Genomic DNA, 24,391 nt, shown 5'->3' on the forward strand with positions numbered 1-24,391 from the left:
AGCTCCTTAGAATGAAAGAACAGCAATCCTGCTTCTGCCCTGGCCTCCTGGCATATCTTCAGGCCCCAAAGGTCAGAGTGGCAGCCCCCCGGACTTTCTGTTTCACGAGAGAGCAATACTGTCTGCCTTCCAGGTTTCTCTCCCAGAGAACATCCCCAGTGCCTAGGGCAGTGCCGGGAAAGTAATAAGTATTGAAATAATGGGCCCTCGATCAGTTTTCATTAAATGCTGACAGAGGGTTGGGGGACAGAGAGAACTCCTGCTTCTCTCCTCTCTCACCTCCCATGGCCCTACTCCACCACTCCCTCTCCCCCTGTCTCAGGTATCAGAATGCTTATCCCGTTTGTGAAGGTGCGTATATTCGCATGAGCATCTTCACCCACCTTCGGCTGCCCAGCACCTGCACACAGAAGGTGCTCAATAAATATTTGCTGAATAAATGAGTGAGCGAATGAATGAATGGCTCGGTTTCCCCGCGTCTGCCACAGGGACAGGGAGAGCAGCCACCACGAGAGGGCTCGGGAGGGAAGCGCTCGCCGCCGGCCTCCCGCCCAGCTCCGGGCGGAGGGTGCGGGCAGCGGCGGCCGGTGGGCCGAGGGGTCGGGCGGGGCGCGGCCCACGGGGCGTGTTCTCCCGGGCCGGGCCGCCGCGGCGGGGAGAGGCGCAGAGGCCGAGCGCGGCGGGCATGGAGCGGGAGCTGGAGGCGCTGGCGGCCCGGCCCGCGCGCCCGGCCGAGCCGCCCTTCCAGGCGCTGGTGGAGGCGGCGGGCGGCCGCGGGCAGGTGCTGCTGGTGGGCGAGCTGTGGGAGCGCGAGCCGAGCCGCGCGCTGCTGCGGGACTTCGCCCGGGCCGTGTTCCCGCCCGAGCCGGCGGGGGGCAAGGCGGGCGGCGCGGCGGCGGGGGGCGCGGGGCCCGCCGGGCAGAAGGCGTCCGGGACGCCGGCGGGGGCGCGCGCCAGCCGCTCGCCGCTGGTCTTCGTGCTGTGCCGCGCGTCGTCGCTCGCCGCCCGGGAGCCGCGCCGCCGCCTGCGGGAGATGCTGCGGGACGTGCGCGGCCGGCGGTGGGCCGGGGCGGCGCTGGTCGCGGTGCTGGTGGCCGAGGCCGGGCCGGAGGACGCGGCGGCGCCGGGGCTGCGGCTGCTGGAGGCGCTGCTGCGGGCCGTGTTCGGCAGCCAGGCGGGGGGCCCGGTGCAGGCGGTCGCCTACTGCCCCGGTCGCCCGGCCTCCAGCGTAGCCGTCCAGGCGGCCGCCTGCAGGGCCCTGCAAGCCGCCGGGCCCGGGCGACCAGGTGAGGCTGCACGGGGCCGGGGAGGGCGCCAGAGGGCCCCGCGGGGGGATGGGAGAAAGCCCTCAGGTTTGGATCCCTTTAGACGGGCCCCCCCCGCATGGTGCACCGGAGTAAACTGAGGCCCAGAGAGGGGAGGTGCCTAGCGCAGAGCGGACCCTGGACGGGGGGTCATGTCTGTCCCGAGTGGATCCCGAGTACTCAAGAGATCGCGGGCCCAGGGAAGCCCAGGGGCCAAGCAGAAGGCAGAAGTTGGTGGAGAGAAGGTTTGGACCAGCTGGGGCAAAGATCGAGGAGCCCGAAGAGTGGGAAAACCTTGGGATGAGTGAAAGTTTCGGGGGACGGGGAGGGGTAGAACTGAGATGAGGGGGATTGGCGGTGCCAGTTGCTGCTAGGAGGTCACCAGGCTTAGGAGGCCTCTGAAGCCGGTTTGGAAGCCTGGTGAGGTCATGGGAAGGAGGCAAGGATTAGGTGCCAGGGACTTGGAGGTTGGGGGAAGGGTGCTAGAGACTGAGAGCCCAGAATTTTCTAGTTTTTCCTGGCTGCCCACCCTGCTTGTCTGCCTACTGCTGTGTCACTCTGCTTCTCTTTGTGCTGAAACAACCTTTTCCCTTACTGGGGTCTTCTCCCAGCCTAACCTGCCACCCCACCCCCCTGCAGCCATTGGCCGAAAGGTCAGAATTCCACTCAACCTGGTCCACAAGGTTTTACAGGTTTCTGGTATCCTAGGATTAAAGTATAGGCATTATATATAGCTGCATCTGGTGAAACTGGGAACTGCCAGCAGCTTTTTTTTGCATCCCCTATGTTTCCTCCCCCCCCCCCCCCCCCCCCTTAACTTCGCTAGAGTTAAAAACCACAGTGGGTGTGTTGTGCCTCCCAGGCAGGGCATTGGTGTGCTAATCAGGAGCATGCCAGACTTGTGGGTCCTTTCCTAGTGAGGTTACCTGGTACCTGTGACCCTAGTAAATGCCACAGAGCCCACCTGCCAGCCTGGCCTGCTTGGATGAGGGGCAGCCCCTTCCGGCTGTGGAACCTGCCCTGGCCTTCTTCCCCAATGCCCACAACCCCTTTCCAATGGGACTGTGAGGCAGCCAGCTAAGCCTGAAACTTCACAACCAGCATCCTGAAAGTTGTGGGAAATGTCCAGAGGTGGACTGCTGTCCGATTGTCCGCTCTAGGCGCTTTGCTTTCTTGGCATCATAGAAAGTGAAATTTGTAGGCCTTCAGTGACCTGGCACCTCTTCTCTTAGCCCTTGGAACTGTTCCTCTAAGGAACAACTTTCAATTCCCCAAAGCCTGGGTCTCCCTGGCCTTCTAGGCTTTGGTGTGCGTTGCCTCTGCCTCGGCCGAAGAGGTCTTTCCTCCCATCCTCCTCTTCACCTCATCTCTTCATTCAGAACTGGACTTCCTCTTCCAGGAAGCCTTCCCTGATCTCAACATCTTCCAGGCAAAATCTCAGAACCCCTTGTATTTCTACTTCCTTAAACTCTTGTGTTCTAATTGTTCCCTTAATCACCATCATATCCGCATTTCCTGACCCCTGGCTGGCATGCAGAATTGGCCAGTGAATCCTTGCCATCTTTTAAACACAAATACTTGGGAAATATTATCACTTTGCCAGGGAATCATTCTCTGTGATAAACACTTTTCTGCTTTTTATAGAACAAAATGGAACCTTTCATTAATGACTAAAGGGCATCATTGTGATGATAAGTTCTTGCCCACAAAAAATTTTTCAGTTTTTGCAGAGGGTAGCACTGTTAGGCCAAGTGGCTTCATGTTGCTGAGCACTGGCTGGCAGTTGTGTCTGGCCTTGTCTTTACTGTCCCATCTCTTTGCTCATTGCCTGGGGGCGATTCCTCTAGTTTTGGGGTGCTGCACTTCAGCAGGACTCCTCTACCCTGCTCGTGGTCATAACCAACTAACTAACTGCCTTTGGGTCAGAAACACTCAGGAGCCAGTATGGCCAGAATTGGGTCCAAATGAACAGTAAATAGGCCCTGAGCAAAGATTACAAACAAGAATTTTCTGTTGTGTTCTGGCTGCTCAGAGTCCTTTTTTTTTTTTAACTTCGTTCCTGTTGAGTCTATTCCAGACAGTTGAGGATGTTAGGTGATTTCCGAGTAACTGAGGTGGTCCTACAGTCTTAATAAAGAAGGAAGAAACAATGTGTGGTTATTTTGTATGTGTTATCAAAGAAGATTAAATCTATTCCTGTTAAGAAATGGCTTGAATTAAAAATCAGGGGAGAAATGTACTGCTCTCTGCTTACTTTTCTCTGAAGGTATATAATCATGAAGTTTATAACATTTTTATTGCCAATGGTTTCCCCAACTGGGCACCTGCATCATAGAGTTTTTGTGATGATGCAATGAGATTATATATATATAAAGCATTGCTTTCTTGGTTTGATTTTTTTCCCTTTTTTTTTCTTCCATACAGCTGTGCATTTATCATCACAATCTACTTTTTTTTCTTTTTTTGTGAAAAATAACATATATACCCAAAAAAGCAATAAATTTCAAAGTGTATCGCAACAATTAGTGGTAGAACAGATTTCAGAGTTTTGGTATGGGTTACAATTCCACAATTTTAGGTTTTTACTTGTAGCCGCTCTAAGATACTGGAGACTAAAGGAAATATCAGCATAATGATTCAGCAGTCATACTCACCTGTTAAACCCTGCCTTCTCTGTATAACTCCATATAATACCTTTGATCTTTCTGTCCTGTTCTTTAGGGGTATTTGGGCTATGCCCATTCTGAATTTTCATGTTGGAAGGGGCTGTCGATAATATGGGGTAGGGGGATGGAACCAGCTGATGTTCTGGAAGGGCTGGCCCCCTCTCTTGGTTTGATTTTTAAGCATAAAATCCCACCCACTTTTGCAAATCAGGCTTTTGTTTTTCAATCAGCCAGTTGAAACTAGGGCAGCTGAGAGTTGGAGCTCTGGGCTTGCTGAACAGAAAATCTCCTGATCATGCCACCAGCAGCCTCCTAACCCTCTGCCTCTGGGCTTTGTGTTCTTTTAGCCAAGGGAACCTGGGAGAGACCCGGCCTCCTGGGCCTGCTGGGGTGCTTTTCCTGGGGTCCCAGGAGCCAGAGGAGGGACCAGGCTGACGTGTCCAGCGGCCCAGTTCAGGGTGAGTGCTTCATCTTCCTTCTGTCCTTGAGCTCCGGGGGCTTGAAATTAAGCATGTGGTCACTTGGGGATAGGAACCTGGGGGATAGGCAGTGACCGACATCCAGGGGAACACTTGCCATGTGGTGTGGTGGAGGTGAGCAGGGCGAGGCCAGGCTTGCTCAGGCAGGGCTCATGCCCCCCTGGGTTCCCATCTAACCAGGGCAGGGTAGGGGAAGGGCGGTTAGAGCAGGGTGCTGGCCATGTGCTGGGATCCACTGAGCAGAACTCGAGTGAGTCCACCCCCCACCCCCACCCCCCGCACTGCCACTGAGGATCCAGAGAGTTCCATGGAGGAAGTGACATTTGAGCTGGGGATTGAGAAACTTTCACAGGCAGAAATGGGAAGAGTTTGGAGAGAGAGCCCCGAGCACCTCACAGGACAGCAGGATGTTAAAAGGTCCCCAGCTGAGAGTACCTGGGGACGAGGCTTAGCGGAGAGGGGAGGGTTGGGGCCCACGAGGAGAGCTGGGACCAAATTGGGACCCTGGACATCAGTCTGTCAGTGACAGTGAGGCCACTGGCGATTTCCCAGCAGGGCTGGTAGTCAAGATCAGAGATGTGTTTAAAGACTTGGACTCTCTTCCGAGTTCATGTGATTAGTGGCAGAATTTAGTCCATGTCATCATGAAGTTTATAACATTTTTGTTGCCAGTCGTTTCCCCAGCAGGGTACCTGCGTCCTAGAGTTTTCTACCTGCCGGAGGACTGGGGTCTTTCTTGTGCTTTCCTGCTAGTTGTCTGCCAGGGGCTGGTTTCAGCTCCAAGAGCCCCCATTGCCCCAGTTCTTTGCCATAAGACCCCTCCCACAGGCCCTTACCCTCACCCTCACCCTCTCTCAATGTGGGAGCTCACTTTTAAGCCAGCAGGAGGTGTATCTAGTCTGCAGAGAGAAGGGCTCGTGCCCCTTACCAGGGGAGTGGCTGCCTTGCCAAAGCCAGAGTGCACAGTGCTCCCCACCCCTGGGAGGGATCCAGGCAGGGTGGGTTCACCAAAGGCAGGGATCTTGGGGCCGTCTTAGAATTCTGCATACCACAGTTTAAAACGCAGAAATGCAAAAAAGGGAAACTGATCTTAAAAACCATTCACTTAATTCCATCACTCGGAGGTAACTACTATTAATATTATGGAGTGTTCCATTTTATGTGTCTCTCTCTGTATATATCCTATGATATTTAAATTTTAATGAATTCACTGCTGTCTATATAAAAGAAATGTAATAGGTATTTAAACTAATTGCAAGAATTTTAACGTTACCTTTCAACCTCTCTATCATTATTTTGGATGTAACTGCAGACTAAAGGGAAAAAAGTAAGGCAAAGGAATCATTAACAATATGATGTTAATTTTCCCTTCTGTTGCATATAACTAATTATTTAATCTCACGTAAAAGTTAATTTATGGACTATATGTATATAAAGTATATATAATAAACATGTTATATTGTACATACATCTTATATGTATGGCTTTGTAATCTGTTCCCTTCATCAATAATATATTGTGACTGTCTTTCCAGGCCAATTATATGCTGACAGTATCTGTTTTTTTGCAGGGGGGTGATTGTAGATTCATGTAAAGGTCTAAGAAATAATACGGAGAGATCCCTTGTACATGTTGCGCAGTTCCCCCAATGATAACATCTCAGGGATCTAGAGAGTAATGTCATAACCAAGATATCGACACTGACCCCCTCCACCAATCTTATACAGATTTCCCCAGATGTACTTGTACTCCTTTATGTATATGTGTGTGTGTGTGTGTGTGTGTGTTCTGTGAATTTTATATGTTATTTTTAGTGCCTGAATCCCATCATATGGGTGAGCTGCAATAGACTCAACCCGTGTCCTTTTGGACATCAAATCAGCTGGGATGCTTTCAGCTGCAGGTAAAGAAAGCATGACTCAAACTGACATGAACAGCGTGGGAATTAATTACCTGGCCTAAAAGACAGTCCAGAGTTTGAGTCGGCCTCACCGTTGGTGGGTCCCAGGGCTCAGCAAACCCATCAAGGACTCAGGTTTTTTTCCCTTCTCTGCTGGGCTGTCTTCGGTGATGGTGCCGTCCTTAGCCTTGCAGAAAGATGGCTGCATCAGGGCCACTAACTCTTCCTAGTTATTTCCTTAGGATAAAATCCTAGCACTGAAATTGCTGGGTCAAGAAGTATGTACATTTTGAAGGTTTTTGATATATGCTTTATTTTTATTTTCTAAGTAGATATTCACTTAATTGACCTCCCATCACCCCCTTTCCTTCCTAGCTTTCCCACTTATAAACTTCACCTTTTCATTGGGGAATCTTGTTTCCTGTGTTCCAGAAGTCTCCCAGGACCCCGAGGAGGAGCTGGCACTGACAGCTGTATTTCCCAATGGAGACTGTGAGGAAACTGGAAGAGGGGCAAGAGCCTGTGATGGGGTGGTCCACACTCCCGCCGAGCCCCCTGGAGTATCAAGATGAAGGCTGGGTCCTTGGGCTGCCCCCAGCTCCAGACCTGCAGATGCGGGGACCAGCTCCTTCTCTACTTGGAGCTGCCATGTCTCCTGATTGACCTTGGCATGGTGGTAACGACAAATGTTCCACCCGCCCGGGGTTGGGGGGTGCACATTCACAGTCACCAGCCAGGCAGTGGGACTCACTGAGCAGGAAGCCTCCTTCCCACTTAGCATGGCAAGTTCTGTGATCACGTGAGGTTATTTTGTTTTTCTGTGCCTTGGTTTCCCTTTGCCACTGAGACAGATGGCTCTCTGCCTAGAGGCTCTGTGGGCCCATGACATCCCCTGGTATGTTTGCAATACTCTGGGTACGTGCACAAGCAGCCATCACTTCAAGTGCAGCTGGAGGAAGCCCTGGACTGGAAGCCATCAGCTCTGGGGATGAAAACTTGGACATGCCACTCAACCTTTGGTCTTTTGATCCCCAGACTCCTGAAGAGGCTTTTAGCTCATTGGTTGTCAACCAGGGACCAGCCACCCCTCCAGGCAGCATTGGAACACGTGTGTGCATATGGTGGGGGGAGGGGGAGTCATCATGACTATGGGGCACCCCTGGCATTTCACATACATCCTGCAATGTGCAGGACAGTCCCCCACAATGAAGAATTGTTGCCCTCGGGATGCCCGTTGTGTCACCTTTGAGAAACCCTGAACAAGCCGTCTCCTTGTCAAATTCTAGGGTGAGTTCCCTGGAGCAGAGAGGGCAGAGGCTCTGCTGCCTGAGTCCTGACACCTAAAGCTAGCCAGAATGAAGACTGCGACAGAGAGGGGCACACGGACAGAGGGCTTGTCTAGATGTCAGGTCCCAGCCCCAGCTCAAACCCGAGCTGCCTAGAGGTGGCCTGCGTTCCGGAATTGCCTCCTCTGCGACGGTGGTTAGGACAGGGCTCGTACGTTCCCTTGGGAGCTGGGAAGGCCATCTGCCACTTCCGGCAGGAACTCAGCAGCTCCTCCCCTGTCTTTCTTGCCTGCCGTGGGAGAAATCCAGTCTTTGGAATAGCAAGAGTCGCCGCCTGATTGTCCTTTCTAAAAAGCTAGAGGACGTTGCCGAATTCATTCATTCACGCCCAATTCACCCAGCAGGTGCACGATCTTGCCGGTTGTGCGCCCGGCGCTCTGCGAGCTGCTGCGTGAGTTTGATGAGCTGTTTCGGCTCATCGATGGCTCCACAGTGTGGAATGAGAAACCTTCTGTGGCTGATGGGCTCCGTGATCTGAAGGGTGGGGTGCGCCTGCCCTGTGCCTCGATTTCTTCCCTATGATAAGAAGCCTAGTCCTATCCTTTCCTGGCCGCGTGGACACCGTGAGAAAGGGCCTGATGATGTCTTATTTGGGATTAGTTGGCAACAGGAGTCATTTTAATAATTCGGGGCATCTCAAGCAATAGGTGGACTCAGCTGTCTTCCTTCTACACAAGAATGAACTTCATGAATTACTGTGCATTGTGTTTCAAAATGGAGAGACCAACATTTTATGAAGCGGCTGTATTTTTCTTTCTACCTTAATTTCTTTGTTTTAATTGGGCCAGGGTTTTTCCAGTGGGAGGGATGCTTCTTTTTTAAATTAGGAATTTGTGTAAGGAAGAAGTTACCAGGCTCTGCCTTGTGTTCATTGCCTTTTGTATTCATTGCCAATATTTAAAACGTGGTTGAATGCACATAAAAGTCCAGTTTTCTGGGTGGAGGTGGGGACAAGCTAGTTCCAGTTTGCTACAATTCCTGCCCCCCAAGGCTGCTTGTCCCTCCTCCCACCACCGCACTTCACTCACATACACCCGCCTACCTGGTCCTGGCTCAGGAAGGCGTTTGGGTTTGTGGCCGCATATCTAAAGGATGGTTTCTGCATTATTTTTCATCACCTTCGGTATTTCCTGTGAATAATTGAAAAGAAGGTCTTTACTGAGATTAACCAATAAACACAGGGTGAGATCCTTCCAGGACATTTTAGCTTCCTTGAGGCTTGGCTAAGATAAGCACCATCATTATAGAGACAGTCCCTCTGCTGTTTTCTAGCAGACAGAAGAGTAAGATGCTGGAGTGATGCTGTCGGTGATGGGTCTTTTCCAAAGGACTTTAGCAAGGCATGGGAGAGCAGGTGGGTCTGGCAACTGACTCCCAGGCTGGGCTCTTAGGTAATAAATAATCTTTGTAACCCAACAGCACTTGCGGTGCTTCCGGCTTGAATTGATCATTCCTTATATTGCATAGAACCAAACAATTCCTAATTGATATCTTATTGAAAACGAGGTAGAATCCTCCCCTTCATTCTCATAAGGTGTTCCTTGCAGGCACCCTGGGGAACGGGGAATCTGGGCAAATGGTGGGAGCCTCTGACATCATCTGGGGCCTGAAAGGTCCCAGCCCCTGCCCTGGGTGACATTGTCCACAGTCCTCCTGGCTGTGACTAAAACACACGAGTTTCAAAGCATAAGCAAACGAGATTTTTGTTTGTTTTTAAAGCTGGCATTCAGCAGGGTATAGAGTAGTGTGTGCAGGTCTGAATAGAGCTGAAGCGGCCTAGTTGAGTTGGAGAGAACCCTTTTCTCTCGTCTCAAAGTGTTTGTTTCTCAGACCTACTGCCCAAGAGGAGTCTATTGGTTGTCAATGCAAAAGGTTAAGGCAAATCAGCAAAAGGTCAGCAGGTGGAAGCCTCCAGGCCTGTGACCTGGGGAGCCCCTCTTAGCGGGGCAGAGAGCAAGGTCTGAGCTCGCTGGGGAGGCTCCGGCAGTCTGCACCTTAACTACACTGCCCAGCTTGTTCCGGAGGGCAGGAGGCCGGACTTTGTCCCATCGGAGTGGCAAACCCCGCTGGCACAGCGTGCCGGTGGAGGAAGCTGCCCTGTGTCCCGAGGGCTGTGTCACCCTCTCCTGACCTGGCTTTATGTGTTAGTGGATCTGGAACTGGGACAAGCGGGGGAGTTGGCCCACGCAGCCTGTCCTTGTGTAATCGTGGCGTTCAAGGAGAAGTGGGACGCAGGCCAGGGTGGATGGCCAGATTCCCACGCGTGGCCCTCAGATGCTTCGGGCACCTGGTCTGGAGCCCTCCGATAGCCTTAGATTTGGTACTTCCTAATCGGAGTGGAGGCAGAGAGTGGCCTCCCCCAACCCCGGGCCATACTATGGCTCACAAGGTACCAGGAAGCCATCTCAGGGGGGACCAAAGGGTGGGGTAGCTCAGGTCCAAAGCAGGACTGGGCACCGGGGCCAGGGGTGCATGGCTTTGGCAAGAGCCAGAATCCTGTTGGGATCCCCCCCTGGACTCCCCAGCTATTCTAGCCTGCTAAGCTGTACACAGCAGATACCATGAAATGCACCAGCTTTTACAATGGGGATTTATTAGATTACAAGCTTACAGTTCCAAGGCTATGAAAATGTCCAAATCAAGGTATTATTAAGATGATGCTTTCTTCCTGAAGATGGGCTGCTGGAGAACCTTGGCTCCTGTCACGTGAGGTGGTATCTGCTGGTCTCTCCCTTCTCTTCCAGGTTTCGTTGCTTTCAGCTTCTTGCTTCTCTGTCTGAATTTCATTCTCTTATAAAGGACTCCAGTAAGAGGATTAAAGCCCACCCTGAATGAGGTGGGTCACATCTCAACTTAAGATCCTTATTTGCCAAAATATCCTTCTTACAATGCGTCCACACCCACAGGAATGGATTAACAGTAAGAACAGATTTTTCTGCAGTCTACGCAGCTTCAACCCTTCGGCCCCTACTCAGGCTCCTGCCGCCATCACAGACCCAGATCTGCTCAGACAGGAACAGCCCTGCCCGTGCCTGGTGAAATTCAGAGGCCTTCGGCCAGGAGCCAGGGTTTCAATAGTCAGCTAGATTTGTGGCTGTCCTGCTCGAGACACGAAGTCATTTGACACTTGGCCCTTTGAGTCCTGGTGGCAAAACCCGGGCTCTGCCTTGTGGCTCCTGGGTCCCATGCTTGACTGGCTCGGCAGGCATTCTAGAGCAGGGTACTGCCCCATCCCAGACCGCGCTCCCCCTGGCCCCCTGCAGTCCCAGCTAGCTCACCCGCGACCACCCAGGCCATCCTGCTCCCTGACAGGAGAGGGTCCCCCCTTCTTCAGCCACTGCCCTCTGTCTGGTCTGCCCTGCTCTGGCCAGCAGGGAGGGCTGAAGCAGGCCAAAGGGAGGGCTGCTCCTGGAGGTCAGAGGGGCCACCTCCAGGGAACCACCAGCCTAGCGACAGCCGCATGAGTTGTTCCAAATGTTCTAGGAGACATGGGAAAAGGTGAAAAGAAACAGGTGAAATAAAGCTCAATAATGCATCTTATTTAGCCGGTCACATCCAAAATATTATCATTTCCACTGTAAATATTAACAAATTGAGCTATTTTACATTCTTTTTATTTTTTCATGCTAAATTTTAGAAATTCCACGAGAATTTTTGTAGCACAACTCAAGATACTAAATTTTCATGAGAAATCCTTGGTCTGTGTTAGATTTCATCACATTTACACTTGAAAAGGTCAGCTCACAATCTCAAATCCCAAATGCGTTTAAACGTTTTCCAATGACGGTGCTGGGGATCATTTTAAATTTAAATTGAGAAGTATTTACAATTCACTCCCATGGCCACATTTCAAGAGCCCAGAAGCCCATGTGGCAAGTGGCGGGAGCATTGCACAGGGAGGCTGGAGAACAGGGAATGGGCCAGAGACTCGATTGGGGGGTTCGGCAGTAGCCCCCAGCTGCCTCCCACCCCCAGCCCCTCGCCCAGACCTGGTGGTTCACCAAGCCATGGGGTAGGGGGACCCCAGTGGTTTCCAGCAGTCAGCTGGCCTGGTGCAGCCTCTAGTTGCTCTACTGGACGCCAAGAAGAGAGTCCAGCTTCTCCGATGGCTCCACGGACCTGTCCATGCCTCAGTGTATCCACATCAAAGCCAGCCGGCGCAGGCGTTATCCGCAGACCCGGCACTGGCTGGTATCAAAAATCTACCCCAACAAATAAATGCTTTTATTGTAAAAATGTACGAGGGCGTGTTGGAAGGGAGACAACGCCTCTGGGCTCGGCGCAGGCGGCCACGTGGGTCGGTTCCCCCGCAGGTCCCGGCGCGCGGACAGCCAAGTCCTCTCCCGCCACCAACAGAGGCGATCGGGCACGTTTCTAGATCTTTTCTAAGACGCGGCGATCTAGATGCCCCAGGCGGGAGGCTCGGCGGCGCTGTTGCCCTTTCCCGGCTCTCCGGCGTCTGAGGCGTTGGTGACCGCTAGAGGGCGCCGCGCGGGTCCCGGGGACGCCCGGAGGAGGGTGGGAACGGGCGCTCCCCCCCACTCCCACCCCGACAGAGCCCCCTGGCCCATCCACACCTGTTGAGGTCACTGGCCTGGCTTGGGCTGTCACCTGTTTTGCATGCCTTCTAAATTTGGGTGAAGGTTGCTAGGGCTTCACCAAGTTCTAAATCTCTTATGAAAAATGGGGTCTGTTTTAGAGTTTGGGATAGGGCAGAGGTTTCAAAGCCGTAGGTCAGCAAGGCCATGCGCTGTTCCCGGGTGGTGGCCTTCAGGTCTTCTGCCCTCCGCTACTCAGCCATCGCTCTCTCTTCTTAGGGTGCATCTGGCTGCTGCTGACGGCAACACTGTTTCCCCTTTGTATACAACCTCCAGCCACACCGGTTAAGACTCACCTAATTCAGCTTGGCCACACCTTAACAAACAATGACATCTGCAAAAGGACCTGTTTACAAACGGGAATGTGGATTAAGGTTTGAGCATGTCTTTTGTGGGGGGCACAATTCAATCCCCAACACTAACTAACCCTGGGCATTTATTTGTTCAATCAGCAAACATTGATTGGGCGTCTCCTATGTGCTGTGCCAAATTACAGGGAATCCCGAGATGAATATGCTGTGGCCTTGCCCTTGAGCAATTCCTTGTTCCATTTGTACAAGTACAGGGGATGTGGTTATGGCGGGGTGGGGTGAGGGCTTCAAGGTGCACGTGGTGAAGGGTGCGTCAAGGACGCCTTCCTGGAGGAGGTGCTGCTTGACTGGGACTCAAGTCATGGCGGCTGGGAGTGGGGGTGGGGGCTGGGAGATGAACAGAGAGCCCTGAGCTCAGAGGAGAGAGCAGGTGCCAAGTCAGAGGCAAGGCCCATGGCCACTCTGGGAGCCGCAGCACAGCAAGTTGGTTGGAGTGTGGCATGCCAGGCCAGAGGGGTGGCAGGCGATGACGGGGTGAGCAGGGTCAGGTGAAAGTCCCAAAAGAGCCACCGAAAAGAGAAGGTCCTGGTTTAACTTGTTTTGAATGGGGCATCTGGCCCCATGTGAAGAATGGTCTGGAGAATTGTGCAATGGTTATCAGTATTTCAAGTGTGCAGGACTAGATGAGAGGGAGCAACCCCAGGCAGGGGCGGGGGGCATTGAGGCAGCTATTGCAGCCAACCAGGCCAGAAATTAGAATCCCCAAGGAGAAAGGGGCCTGATGTATGTGGCCAAGCCAACTGGCTTTTGGCCATCTCACAGATTCTCCTGGGACTCAGTTGAAGTCATCACAAGCACAACATCCAAGCTGGTGACATGACTGTCCTTCCATAGAGAACATCTTGCCCATGAAAGATAGAGATGGTCAACTGGTCATCTGTCTGTTTTGAAGTAGTTGCAACATTTAAAAATCAGACTTTTTTTTTTTTTTTTTTTTTTTTTTGCGTGGGCAGGCACCAGGAAAAAAATCAGAAGATTTTACATGAAATTCAAATTTCTGCTTTTTCTTAAAAAAAACCATATGCTCTGGCAACAATAGCCCTGTTGCACATGGTGACACTGTAGGCACTGAGGAGGAGTGGCTGCTCTTTTAGAAGGTATACTTAACTCTTCATTTTATCACAGTCCCCACCACTCCCTATTGCCTCTCTAACATCAGCCTGCTGAGCTAGTAGTTTTTAACACTAGAGCAGCTTCACTCATTGCCATTACCTGTTGGCATTTGTTTATGACTCTTCTGGGGGCTTGGGGACACACATTATCTGTATGTGAGGGATCATTGGATGTACCTCTGTAAAATTTTACCCCAAATACTCCACCTGTTTATTTTCCATGAATATCTCTAGGTTTATGTGCAGGTTTGAGAGGGTAGATGTACCCTAGAAAAGCCATGTTTTAATCCTAATCCCATTTTGTAAAGGCAGCTGTTTCTTCTAATCCCTATTCAGTACTCTATGTTTGAATCTGTAATTACATCATTTCCCTGGAGATGTGACTCAATCAAGAGCAGTTGTTAAACTGGATTAGGGGGAGAGGTGTTTCCACCTATTTGGGTGGGTCTTGATTAGTTTATTGGAATCCTATAAAAGAGGAAACATTTTGGAGAAAGTGAGAGATTTGGAGAGAGCAGAGATGCTGCAGCACCATGAAGCAAAGAGCCCACCAGCCAGCAACCTTTGGAGATGAAGAAGGAAAACGCCTCGCGGGGAGCCTCATGAAACAGGAAGCCAGGAGAGAAAGCTAGCAGATGACACCGTGTTCGCTATGTGCCCTTCCAGATGAGAGAGGAACCCTGACCGTGTTCACCATGTGCCTTTCCAGATGAGAGAGAAACTCTGACTGTGTTCGCCTTGTGCCTTCTCACTTGAGAGAGAAACCCTTAACTTCATCAGCCTTCTTGAACCAAGGTATCTTTTCCTGGATGCCTCTGGACATTTCTATGGGTTGTTTTAATTGGGGTATTTTCTCGGCCTTAGAACTGTAAACTAGCAACTCATTAAATTCCCCCTTTTAAAAGCCACTGTTTCTGGTATATTGCATTCCAGCACCTGGCAAACTAGAACAGTTGGTTTTCCATCTAAGCCACAGGTTTTGAAAAATGTTTAATAATTATTTTTAAATGTTTAATAATTATATATTTTAACAAGTAAAGCTTAAGAACTCCCCCTCTTTTTTTGTAATTTCATACATCCTCAAGTGTGTCATCAGCCAAAGTTTAATTCATTGGCAACCATGAAACAATGATGTGTGCCACTAGATTAGCTTGTTTTGAGAAGCCTCAGAAATAAACTTTATCATCTCTAGTTGAAGGGTAACCTGATAGTGAAAAACTAGCTTTGCCATTGCTTATCTTTGTCAAGACTTTCTCAGTACTGACTATTAAATTAATTTGGCAATTGAAGCTGGGATGAGACTGCAAATGGCAATCGGTAACTGCCGTGTTAAATTTCTAAAGATATATTAGGAATCAATAATCCTTGCTATGGGTGCAGAGAGGAATTGGGCAGATGGGAAGCAAGGATGGAGACTTTTTTTTCCTTTGGAAGATTTTTCACTGTATATCCTTTTGTACATCTGTTTTTTAATCATGTAAATGTACATCACTAACTATTCAAAAGTAAATAAAAATCTTCATTGTTCAACTTTATAATAAACCAATGATTAATTATTAATCCTAATAAAGCACTTCTAAGAAGTTTTCTTTTGAAGACGGGCTCAGCTAAAACTAAAAATCGAAAATCACTTTTCTATTAAATGTTCTTTCCTCCCCCAAAGGGTCTGCAGTGAGACCTCCCGCCCAAGAGGTGGCGCGGCGCGCATCTGTTGCACCTTCCTTCTACATCTTGTCAGCAATGGCGGGTGATAGCGGGGGGCCTCTCTTCAGGGCTGGCCATGCTGCGGCCTGATCCCAAGTGTCGATGAAGCCTGGATGCGCTGGAGCTCTGGCCTCGAGAAGGGTTGATGAAAATAATATAGCTATACATACATCCTTCTGTATGAGCCAGAGCCACGGTAGCGGAGCGGAAAATGCAGGCCGGAGGGAAAATGAGCGCCTACCGACAGGCGGGGCTGCAGGCAGCTACGGAGCAAGCGGGGTCCTGGGCGAGGAGTGAGCCGGCGGCCTTTGGAGACAACTGACTGAGTAGCTAATCCCGGGAACGGGCAGTTGCGGCGGAGTGTACCGGCCCTGAGCTGACAGATACTCGGCGCGGCGAGGACGGCCAGTGAGCCGGCGGGCGAGTGCAGGGCGCAGCCATGATCACTTCAGCGGGTAAGTGTGGCCCGGAGCCGGCAGCGAAAGGGAGGAGCTGCCGCCTCGCCGGCTTTTAGCTGAGTCAGGGCCAGTGACTGGGCGCCTCCCGGCGAAGCGCCGGCCTGTGCGGCCCCTCGCTGCTCAAAGCTCATCCCCGGGAGGGCGGCTGGGACCTTGACGGGACCTTTTTTGCTGGCCTGCGACTCTCTCGCCTGAGAGGGATCGTACCCGGTCGACCGCTTTGGCGTCCCTCCCAGCCACACCCCCGTGTCCCTTCTGGAGGGGCTTTCCTTTCTTTTTTTCCTCCTGCTTTCGGCCGGGTGGGCTGTCGAATCCCTAGCCTCCCACGCAGGTGTTGGTAGGGATGCGGTTCTCTGTGCCGTCGCCTTGTGAAGCAGCCTCTGGGCGGGCAGTCGAACTGTTTCTAAGCGCGGAGGTCACTCCTAGTGAAATTTGACATGGTTTGAAGTGGATAATTTCTGGATCTACTCCGAGGGGATTCAGCTAAAACACTCAGAAAACATTTGCGTTCGGCAGTAGCACGCGGAGACTCACCTGTTTGAGGCCAGATGCTTAGTAGTAAATACTGCACATTCAGAAAAAACTGTGGTTCAGGTTTCATGCTTATGAACTTGCACCTCTTTCCCATAAGTTTTTTTCCGGTTAAACTTTGCATAAATAGAAGTCATGTAATGACATTTGAAATGGGATAACATAGAAAACAAGTTTTGAACGGAGATCTAAACCCCAGATAGAGACTGGGATTTATAGTTACAGAGCCAGCTATAGACTGATTTACATGTAGTTGTCCGCAACTCTGGTGCTTTTTTTTTTTCTGCCTGCTCAAACACCCTCTTCTCCTCCGGTTTTGCTCTACACTTGTCCCACAAGTATTTTGTTGTAAATAAGCTGGTGATCAGAAAATAACGTATATGGTAAAGAGCTCAAAACCATGTTCTTATGAGGACTGGTTAAAGAAGCTCTAGAGATGTCGGGAGACGGTATAGTTCTTTTCAAAGATTTGAAGGACTGTCACCTGTACTTGGAATTAGACTTTTGCCTTGGAGGAATGCCAATGATTGATTGGGACATCAATTTTAGTTCAACATAAGAGCTTTTCTAGTCAGAACTGTCTAAAGTTAAAACAATCACTAACTTTCTGGCTACCCCTAAATGGAGGCCTCATTCTATATCAAATCCATCCATTACCTCTGCTTCTAGCTTAGCCCAAACCACCTTCATCTCTTGCCTGGGTTACTATAACAACCTTAAGAAGACTTTGTTTTTCCACTGTTACTTCCATACAGTCTCTTTATCCTGTAGCCAGAGTATTCATTTTAAAACTTTAATCGCATCATATCATTGTTTTGCTTAAAATTCTCCAGTGACTTTCTATTGCGTTTAGAATAAAATTCAGACTCTTGACCAAAGACCTACGTATTCCGATTCCTACCTCATCTCATACTACTCTGTTCCTTTCTCACTACAGCTCATCACATGGGCCTTCTTTATGTTTCTCGAAAATGTCCATTTCTTTCCTACCTCAGGACCCTTGCACATTCTGTTTTGTCTAACTTGACTCCTCTTTTCTCAAGTTTTCCTTTAGTTTCTCAGTGTTTAGTCTCAGCGCAAATGTTAGTTGCTTCTGACCATCCTATTAAAACATGCTTCCTATCTTCCCACTAATTGACTTATCCATCACAATCCTATAATTACCTTGTTTCCTGATTACTATCTTTTTCCACCTGGTAGAATTTTCATGAGGAAACTTGTCATTTTTACAATTCCTACTATACTGCCTGACACATGGCAAAAGTTTTTAAAAAAACTATATCTTGAATGAAGCAGTTAAATTAGTAAATCAATCACTACAGATTTTTATGGAGGGGCTGAAAAAGGACTTATTGGGACTATAATAGAATTAAAACCTCCTGAGGGTAGTGGGACTAATGATTTTCCAGGTCCTCTCCTGAGATTCTGTGATGTTAATGTAATGTTTACATATTATTTACTATTTGTTAAATTTACTAGATTACCTGTCACCATCTGCTCCAAACCTTTTATCATTTTGTTTCCTGACCTCTGGTTCACATTGGCCTAGGACCTGTCCTAGGTGTTAAAGAGTCCAGTGACATGGTTCTGTGTTTATTAGTCAGGTTATTTATTCATTTATTCACTGTGTATTGAGTACTTTCTAGGTAGGCAGTGGTGAATAAGAAGACAGCATGCTCTGTTAATTCTTTCCAGAAGTTTTAGGTGGTAGAGAGCTAGAGATAGGTAGTTGCTGGAGGAGATGTGCATTTTTTTTTTAAACATAACATGGGCACATAAAGGTAAATAGTGCTAAAAAGCTATAACATAGTAGTCTCCCATCCTCTTTCTGATCCCTAGAGGTAGCTCTTTCAGTTTGCTAAAACTGCTGGAATGCAATATACAGAAATGGATTGGCTTTTATAATGGGGATTTATTAGGTTACAAATTTAGAGTTATAAGGCCATGAAAATGTCCAAATTAAGGCATCCAAATAAAGATACCTTGACTCTGAATGCATCCAGGGTTCTTGTCTTCCATGGGAAGGCACTTGACAATGTCTGCTGGCCCTTTTCTCTGAAACGTCTCTGCACTTCTCTGTGTTCTTGCTTGTTCCTTCCTTGGTGTTTCTCTCTGAGTTCTCTCCAAAATGTCTCTGCCTTTTATACTCTCATAAAGGACTCCAGTAAAGACGATTCAGACCCACCTTGAATTGGATGGGCCACATCTCCATGGAAATAACCTAATCAGAAAGTCCCAACCAACAAAAGGTCTGTACCCACAAGAAAATTAGAAAAACATGACTTTCCTGGGGGTACATAACAGTTTCAAACCAGCACAGCAACCACTTCAATTTTTTAAGCTGTTTCTTCTGGAATATACCTCCGTATTTATAAATAAAATCCAAATTCTGCTATGAATTGATGCTATAATTTTAGACAATATCTTTGGGTTCCTATTGTGATATCAGAGGGTTTTACTTTCCTTAAACCTTTTCCATTCCCTCTCCCATCCAAAAGAGATTTGTATTTTGTTTTTTAAGATGGGAAACATTAGTGTATGACATGTAGCATATTTGATTTAGTTCTGCTCCATGCCCTAAGGCTGCAATTCTGTCTGCACAATCATATAACAAATTATCACAGATGAAACTGAACAAGAAGAGTGTGTGAAAATCCATCACTTCCTTTGGTAGAACATTTCACACACACTGTTGATTGATGAGGGAATCAGCCTAGTTAGTATTTTGCTGAAGTAGTCATCCATTCATGATCTGTTCCACATTTGAAGCATTCTGGTCTGTTATCTATTCTGTATCACTAATTTGCAATTTTTTTTTCACTGATTGTATTCTTTAAGTTGCCCTTTTTTTGTCATGTTGTCAGTGTGACAGCTCTGATCTGGACTTGTCATACCAACCTAGAGTACCAAGAAATTATTTTTATCTGCTTTTAGAATAGTAGCATGCCTTAGCTAGCAGGGTGATATAGTTTCACTTGCTAAATTTTGTGTTATTTTTTGTGTATTTCTTTAGAGACTGCAGGAAGCTGTTTGACAAACCCTCCACTTATCAGTTTGAAATGGTTACATCTCCTAACTAAGCTTGATACATTTTAATCAAATATCCCAGTGTCTACTCTGTGTTTCAGAAAGATTTTAAAACCTATATGAAAACGAGATATCTGAAAGACTTATTGTTTTTAAGGGCAGTAATTTCCCCAATAATTATTTCCCCAGTAATTTCTTTGACCTATGACTATATTTCAAGATAATTCTTTTGGAAAAGTCAGTTGTTTTCTTTACTCTCCTGTGTTAATGCTAAGAACTCCAGGCTAAGGTAAGGCCAAATGGGGAATGCAGTGCTCAGGTAATTGAATTCAGAACAATTAAGAGTGTTGATCATTTAGCAAAGCCTTCCAGGTTACTTGTGATATAAAGAAGGTGCCTTAATGTAGCTACTTGAAATAACTGATTCGTTTTGCCCTGTTGCATTGATGACTAAATACTCCTTTTTATAAACGATTTTATAACTGTTGGTTTATTTTGTGTTAATTGTATTCTAAAGTTGTGTGGGAATTTTTCCCATTTAGTCAGTAAATTAGGCCAGTGGTTCTCAAACTACTGTGAGCACCAGTATTATTATGAGAATGGCTTTTTAAAACATACATTGCTGGAACCCACCCCTAGAATTTCTGATTCAGTAGGTTTGGGATGCAGCCAAGAATTTGCATTTCTAATAAATTCCCAGGTTATACTGTTGTTGCAGTGCTGGTCTGTTCTAGTTTGCTAGCTTCTGGAATGCAATATACCGGAAACGGAATGGCTTTTTAAAAAGGAAATTTAATAAGTTGCTAGTTTACAGTTCTAAGGCCGATAAAATGTCCCAGGTAAAATAAGTGTATAAATATGTCTGATCAAAGGCATCCAGAGAAAGATACCTTGGTTTAAGAAAGCCGATGAAGTTCAGGGTTTCTCTCTCAAGTGAGAAGGCACATGGCGAACATATTCAGGGCTTTTCTCTCAGCTGGAAGGGCACATGTGAGCACGGTGTCATCTGCTAGCTTTCTCTCCTGGCTTCCTGTTTCATGAAGCTCCCCAGGAGGCGTTTTCCTTCTTCATCTCCAAAGGTTGCTGGCTGGTGGACCCTGCTTCATGGTGATGCAGCATCCTCTGCTCTCTCTGAATCTCATTCTCCAAAATGTTTCCTCTTTTATAGGACTCCAGTAAACCAATCAAGACCCACCCAAATGGGTGGAGACATGCCTCCCCTAATCCAGTTTAACAACCCCTCATGATTGGGTTACATCTCCAGGGAGGTGATCTAATTGAATAGGGATTATTCTGCCTTTACAAAATGGGATTTTGATTAGAACATGGCTTTTCAAGAGTACATACATCCTTTCAAACCAGAACATGGTCCAAGGACCACACTTTGGAAACCATTGAATTAGGCAAGAAATGTGATATATGTGGCATCATATACATGATCACATAACTGATTTTTTTTTTTTTGCCGAGGCAGGCACCCACAACCGAACCTGGGTCTCCGGCATGGCAGGCAAGAACTCTGCCTACTGAGCCACCTTGGCCCAACCGTTTTGGGAGTCCTATAACTCCAGTAAACCAATCAGTTGATTTTTAAACTTTGAAATAAAAGCCTGTACACCTTCAAAGAAAAATAATTGTTCCCCTAGTGAAGTCTCTCCTCAAAAAAATACTTATTTTTCTCCAGCCTCATGTATTTTTGACCAGTCATTAATTTCATCTCAGTGAGCATATATTTCATAATCATGATATGCCTTTTGTCTTATAGCTGGGATTATTTCTCTTCTGGATGAAGAAGAACCACAACTTAAGGTATGAGTTAAAGAAAAAATAACTAAATTTAGTATGGATACATTTGGTGTTGTCGTCTGTGTCTCATCCGTTATTTCAAGTAGCACCCAGCCTCCGCCCACTCATTTGAATACTGGTCCCAGAGGACAGAATTTCATCAACACCAGTTGATCTTCCCCAGACTTTAACAAAGTTCAGACAATGATAACCATAATATGGCACTTAACTAACCCTCAGTTTATCAATGGAAAGCACAAAAAATTATTTTCATTTGATGAAAAATTTGGACTATGTTCAACTGGCTCTAGAAACTTGAATTCATTTTTACATCCAAGCTAAAATCTGGAATTAACCTTGTACATTCAAAGAGGAAAAGTGTTCAGTGTGATAGCAAATGATATTACATGACTAGTCTGATGTTTTTTGATTGAAAAGGGAAAGGAAATGTATAAACCGAAGAGAAAATATGAATCAATTGGTACATTTTTTTTTTGTAACAAACATTTTTTGCTTTAGTCTCACACATAAGGTGACATTTTAAAGTATTAATTATCATCTATTTTCAGCACCCTGCAATAATGACATTCCTTTGTTCTTCCTCATGCAAAAACATGTTTAAAATTTGTACATTGTACATTTCACTATTATTATATACTCTAGGGATTCCTAGATTATACCATCTAGGAATAATCAGAAAGACCATCTATCTTTCTTTCTGATTTCATCTATGTCCCCAGCCCTCCTCCCTCTATCATTCTCACATGCAGCTTCATTCAGTGTTTTAACATAGTTACATTACAGTTAGGTAGTTTGTGCTGTCCATTTCTGAGTTTTTATATTCAGTTCTGTTGCACAATCTGTGTCCCTTCAGCTCCAATTACCCAATATCTCACCCTATTTCTATCTCCTAATGGTCTCTGTTACCAAGGAAATATTCCAAGTTTATTCACTAATATCAGTTCATATCAGTGAGACCATACAGTATTTGTCCATAAAGTGTTTCTGGCTAATCACACTCAGCATAATGTCCTTAAGGTCCATTCATGTTGTTACATACTTCATAACTTTATTCTGTCTTAACAGCTGCATAATATTCCATCTTATGTAAATGTCACAGTTTGTTTAGTCAACTTTCTGTTGATGGACATTTTGGCTGCTTCCATCTCTTGGTAATTGTTAATAATGCTGCTATAAACATTGGTGTGTAGATGTCCATTTGTGTCCTTGGCCTCGTGTCCTTTGAGTAGAGACAGCATATAGATGGGTAATTGGTACATTTTTATATTTGTTATAGATTAAAAGTTATACTGATTATTACTGAAGACTTTGTCATTTGCTGGACATGCTTTTTTTTTTTTCTTGTAAAGAAATGTAATAGTCTATCTCAAAACTGATTTTGGCTTTATTTTCCATAGGAATTTGCACTACACAAATTGAATGCAGTTGTCAATGACTTCTGGGCAGAAATTTCTGAGTCTGTAGACAAAATGTAAGGAATTGCTTTATTTCTATAAGTCGGAATAAGGTAAATCAACTTTACCTGTGGATCTGGGTCTTGTGGCTTATTAATTCATTAAAAATTTACTGTTACTAAATTGTGAATTGAATTTTAGACTTGAGTTTTTTGTTTTTTGTTTTTAAAGAAAACACAGTTTGAACTAGGCCTATGCTTTCTAATTTCTTTCAGAGATTTGTTTTGTTTTGTTTTATTTTAGAGAAGTTGTGGGTTTACAGAACAATTGTGCATAAAACACAGTATGCACTTCCAGTATGCCATTCTATTATTAACACCTGGCATTGATGTGGTACATTTTTTTACAATTGATGAAAGGACATTTTTACAACTGTACTATGGTTTAACTTAGGATTCATTGCTTGTGTTATGCAGTTCCTTGGATTTTTTAAATTGTGTTTTATTCTAGTCACATATATGCAACCTAAAATTTCCCCCTTTAACCACATTCAAATGTATAGTACAGTTCTGTTAATTATGGTCACAGTGTTGTTACCATCACCATCAGGCATTACCAGAACATTCCTGTCATCGCAAGTACAAACTCTGTACTTTTTCTTTACCCCTTACCCCTCCCTTTCTTTTTTTTTTAAATTAATTTATTTTTTATTTTTGAGACATAACCACATGCGAACATAAACATTCTTATATGATCATTCCATTCTTGTTATATAATCAATAATACATTATCATCACATAGTTGTATATTCATCATCGTGATCATTTCCTAGAACATCTGCATCAATTCAGAAAAAGTAATAAAAAGAAGACAGAAAAAATTTCATACATACCATACCCCTTACCCCTCCCCTCCACCGATCACGTGCATTTCAATCTACTAAATTTATTTTAACATTTGTTCCCCCATTATTTATTTAATCTTTAATCCATGTGTTTTACTTGTCCATTGATAAGGTAGACAAAAGGAGCATCAGACACAAGGCTCTCACAACCACACAATCACACTGCAACAGCCATATCATCATACAGTTATCTTCAAGAAACATGACCACCAGAGCTGTCCACATTTTCAGGCAGTTCCCTCCAGCCTCTCCATTACAACTTGACTAACAAGGTGATATTTATTTAATGCGTAAGAATAACCTCCAGGATAACATCTCGACTCTGTTTGGAATCTCTCAGCCACTGACACTTTATTTTGTCTCATTTCACTCTTCCCCCTTTTGGTTGAGAAGATTTTCTCAATCCCTTGATGCCGAGTTCCAGCTCATTCTAGGATTTCTGTCCCACTTTGCCAGGAAGTTCCATACCCCTGGGAGTCATGTCCCATGTTGGGGGTGGGAGGTAGTGCAAACTCTATACATTTTTTTTTAATATTAATTTTTTTAAGTTTTTTTTTAAATACAAAAAAGCACCAAACAAACGCATACATTCCTAACTTTTAATCATTCCATTCTACATATATAATCAGTAATTCACAATATCATCACATAGTTGCATATTCATCATTATGATCATTCGCATCTATTCAGAAAAAGGAATAAGAAGAAAACAGAAAAAAATTTATACATACCATGCCCCCCACCCTTCCCCTCACCGATCACCAGCATTTCACTCTAAATTTATTTTAACA

General features: G+C 46.5%; 2 protein-coding genes across 3 annotated transcripts in view; both read left to right on the forward strand.

Moving 5' to 3' along the window:
- Nucleotides 1-685: 685 nt before the first annotated feature.
- C3H2orf72 (chromosome 3 C2orf72 homolog) lies at nt 686-9,196 on the forward strand. The gene is made up of 3 exons (XM_077152056.1): nt 686-1,286; nt 4,318-4,428; nt 6,782-9,196. The coding sequence occupies exons 1-3, from the start codon at nt 686-688 to the stop codon at nt 6,919-6,921; spliced, it is 852 nt and encodes a 283-aa protein (XP_077008171.1). The 3' UTR covers nt 6,922-9,196.
- A 6,556-nt stretch (nt 9,197-15,752) lies between these two features.
- Nucleotides 15,753-24,391, forward strand: part of PSMD1 (proteasome 26S subunit, non-ATPase 1) — a 111,607-nt gene continuing 102,968 nt past the window's right edge. The window contains exons 1-3 of one of the 2 annotated variants that reach the window (XM_077155409.1): nt 15,753-15,935; nt 21,262-21,305; nt 22,700-22,773. In XM_077155409.1, coding sequence (XP_077011524.1) covers nt 15,920-15,935; nt 21,262-21,305; nt 22,700-22,773 — 134 coding nt within the window. In that variant the 5' untranslated portion in view covers nt 15,753-15,919. The remainder of the gene's footprint in view (nt 15,936-21,261; nt 21,306-22,699; nt 22,774-24,391) is intronic. The other variant, XM_077155410.1, reaches the window with a different exon arrangement.

The sequence above is a fragment of the Tamandua tetradactyla genome, chromosome 3, assembly GCF_023851605.1.
Source record: "Tamandua tetradactyla isolate mTamTet1 chromosome 3, mTamTet1.pri, whole genome shotgun sequence".
Taxonomy (NCBI): domain Eukaryota; kingdom Metazoa; phylum Chordata; class Mammalia; order Pilosa; family Myrmecophagidae; genus Tamandua; species Tamandua tetradactyla.

Excerpts from the sequence above, each read along its gene's own strand:
- C3H2orf72 (XM_077152056.1), top strand. The coding sequence starts at position 686 with ATGGAGCGGGAGCTGGAGGCGCTGGCGGCCCGGCCCGCGCGCCCGGCC. Across the intron at positions 1,287-4,317 it reads CGCCGGGCCCGGGCGACCAG|CCAAGGGAACCTGGGAGAGA; the intron begins GTGAGGCTGCAC and ends GTGTTCTTTTAG. Across the intron at positions 4,429-6,781 it reads GTCCAGCGGCCCAGTTCAGG|AAGTCTCCCAGGACCCCGAG; the intron begins GTGAGTGCTTCA and ends CCTGTGTTCCAG.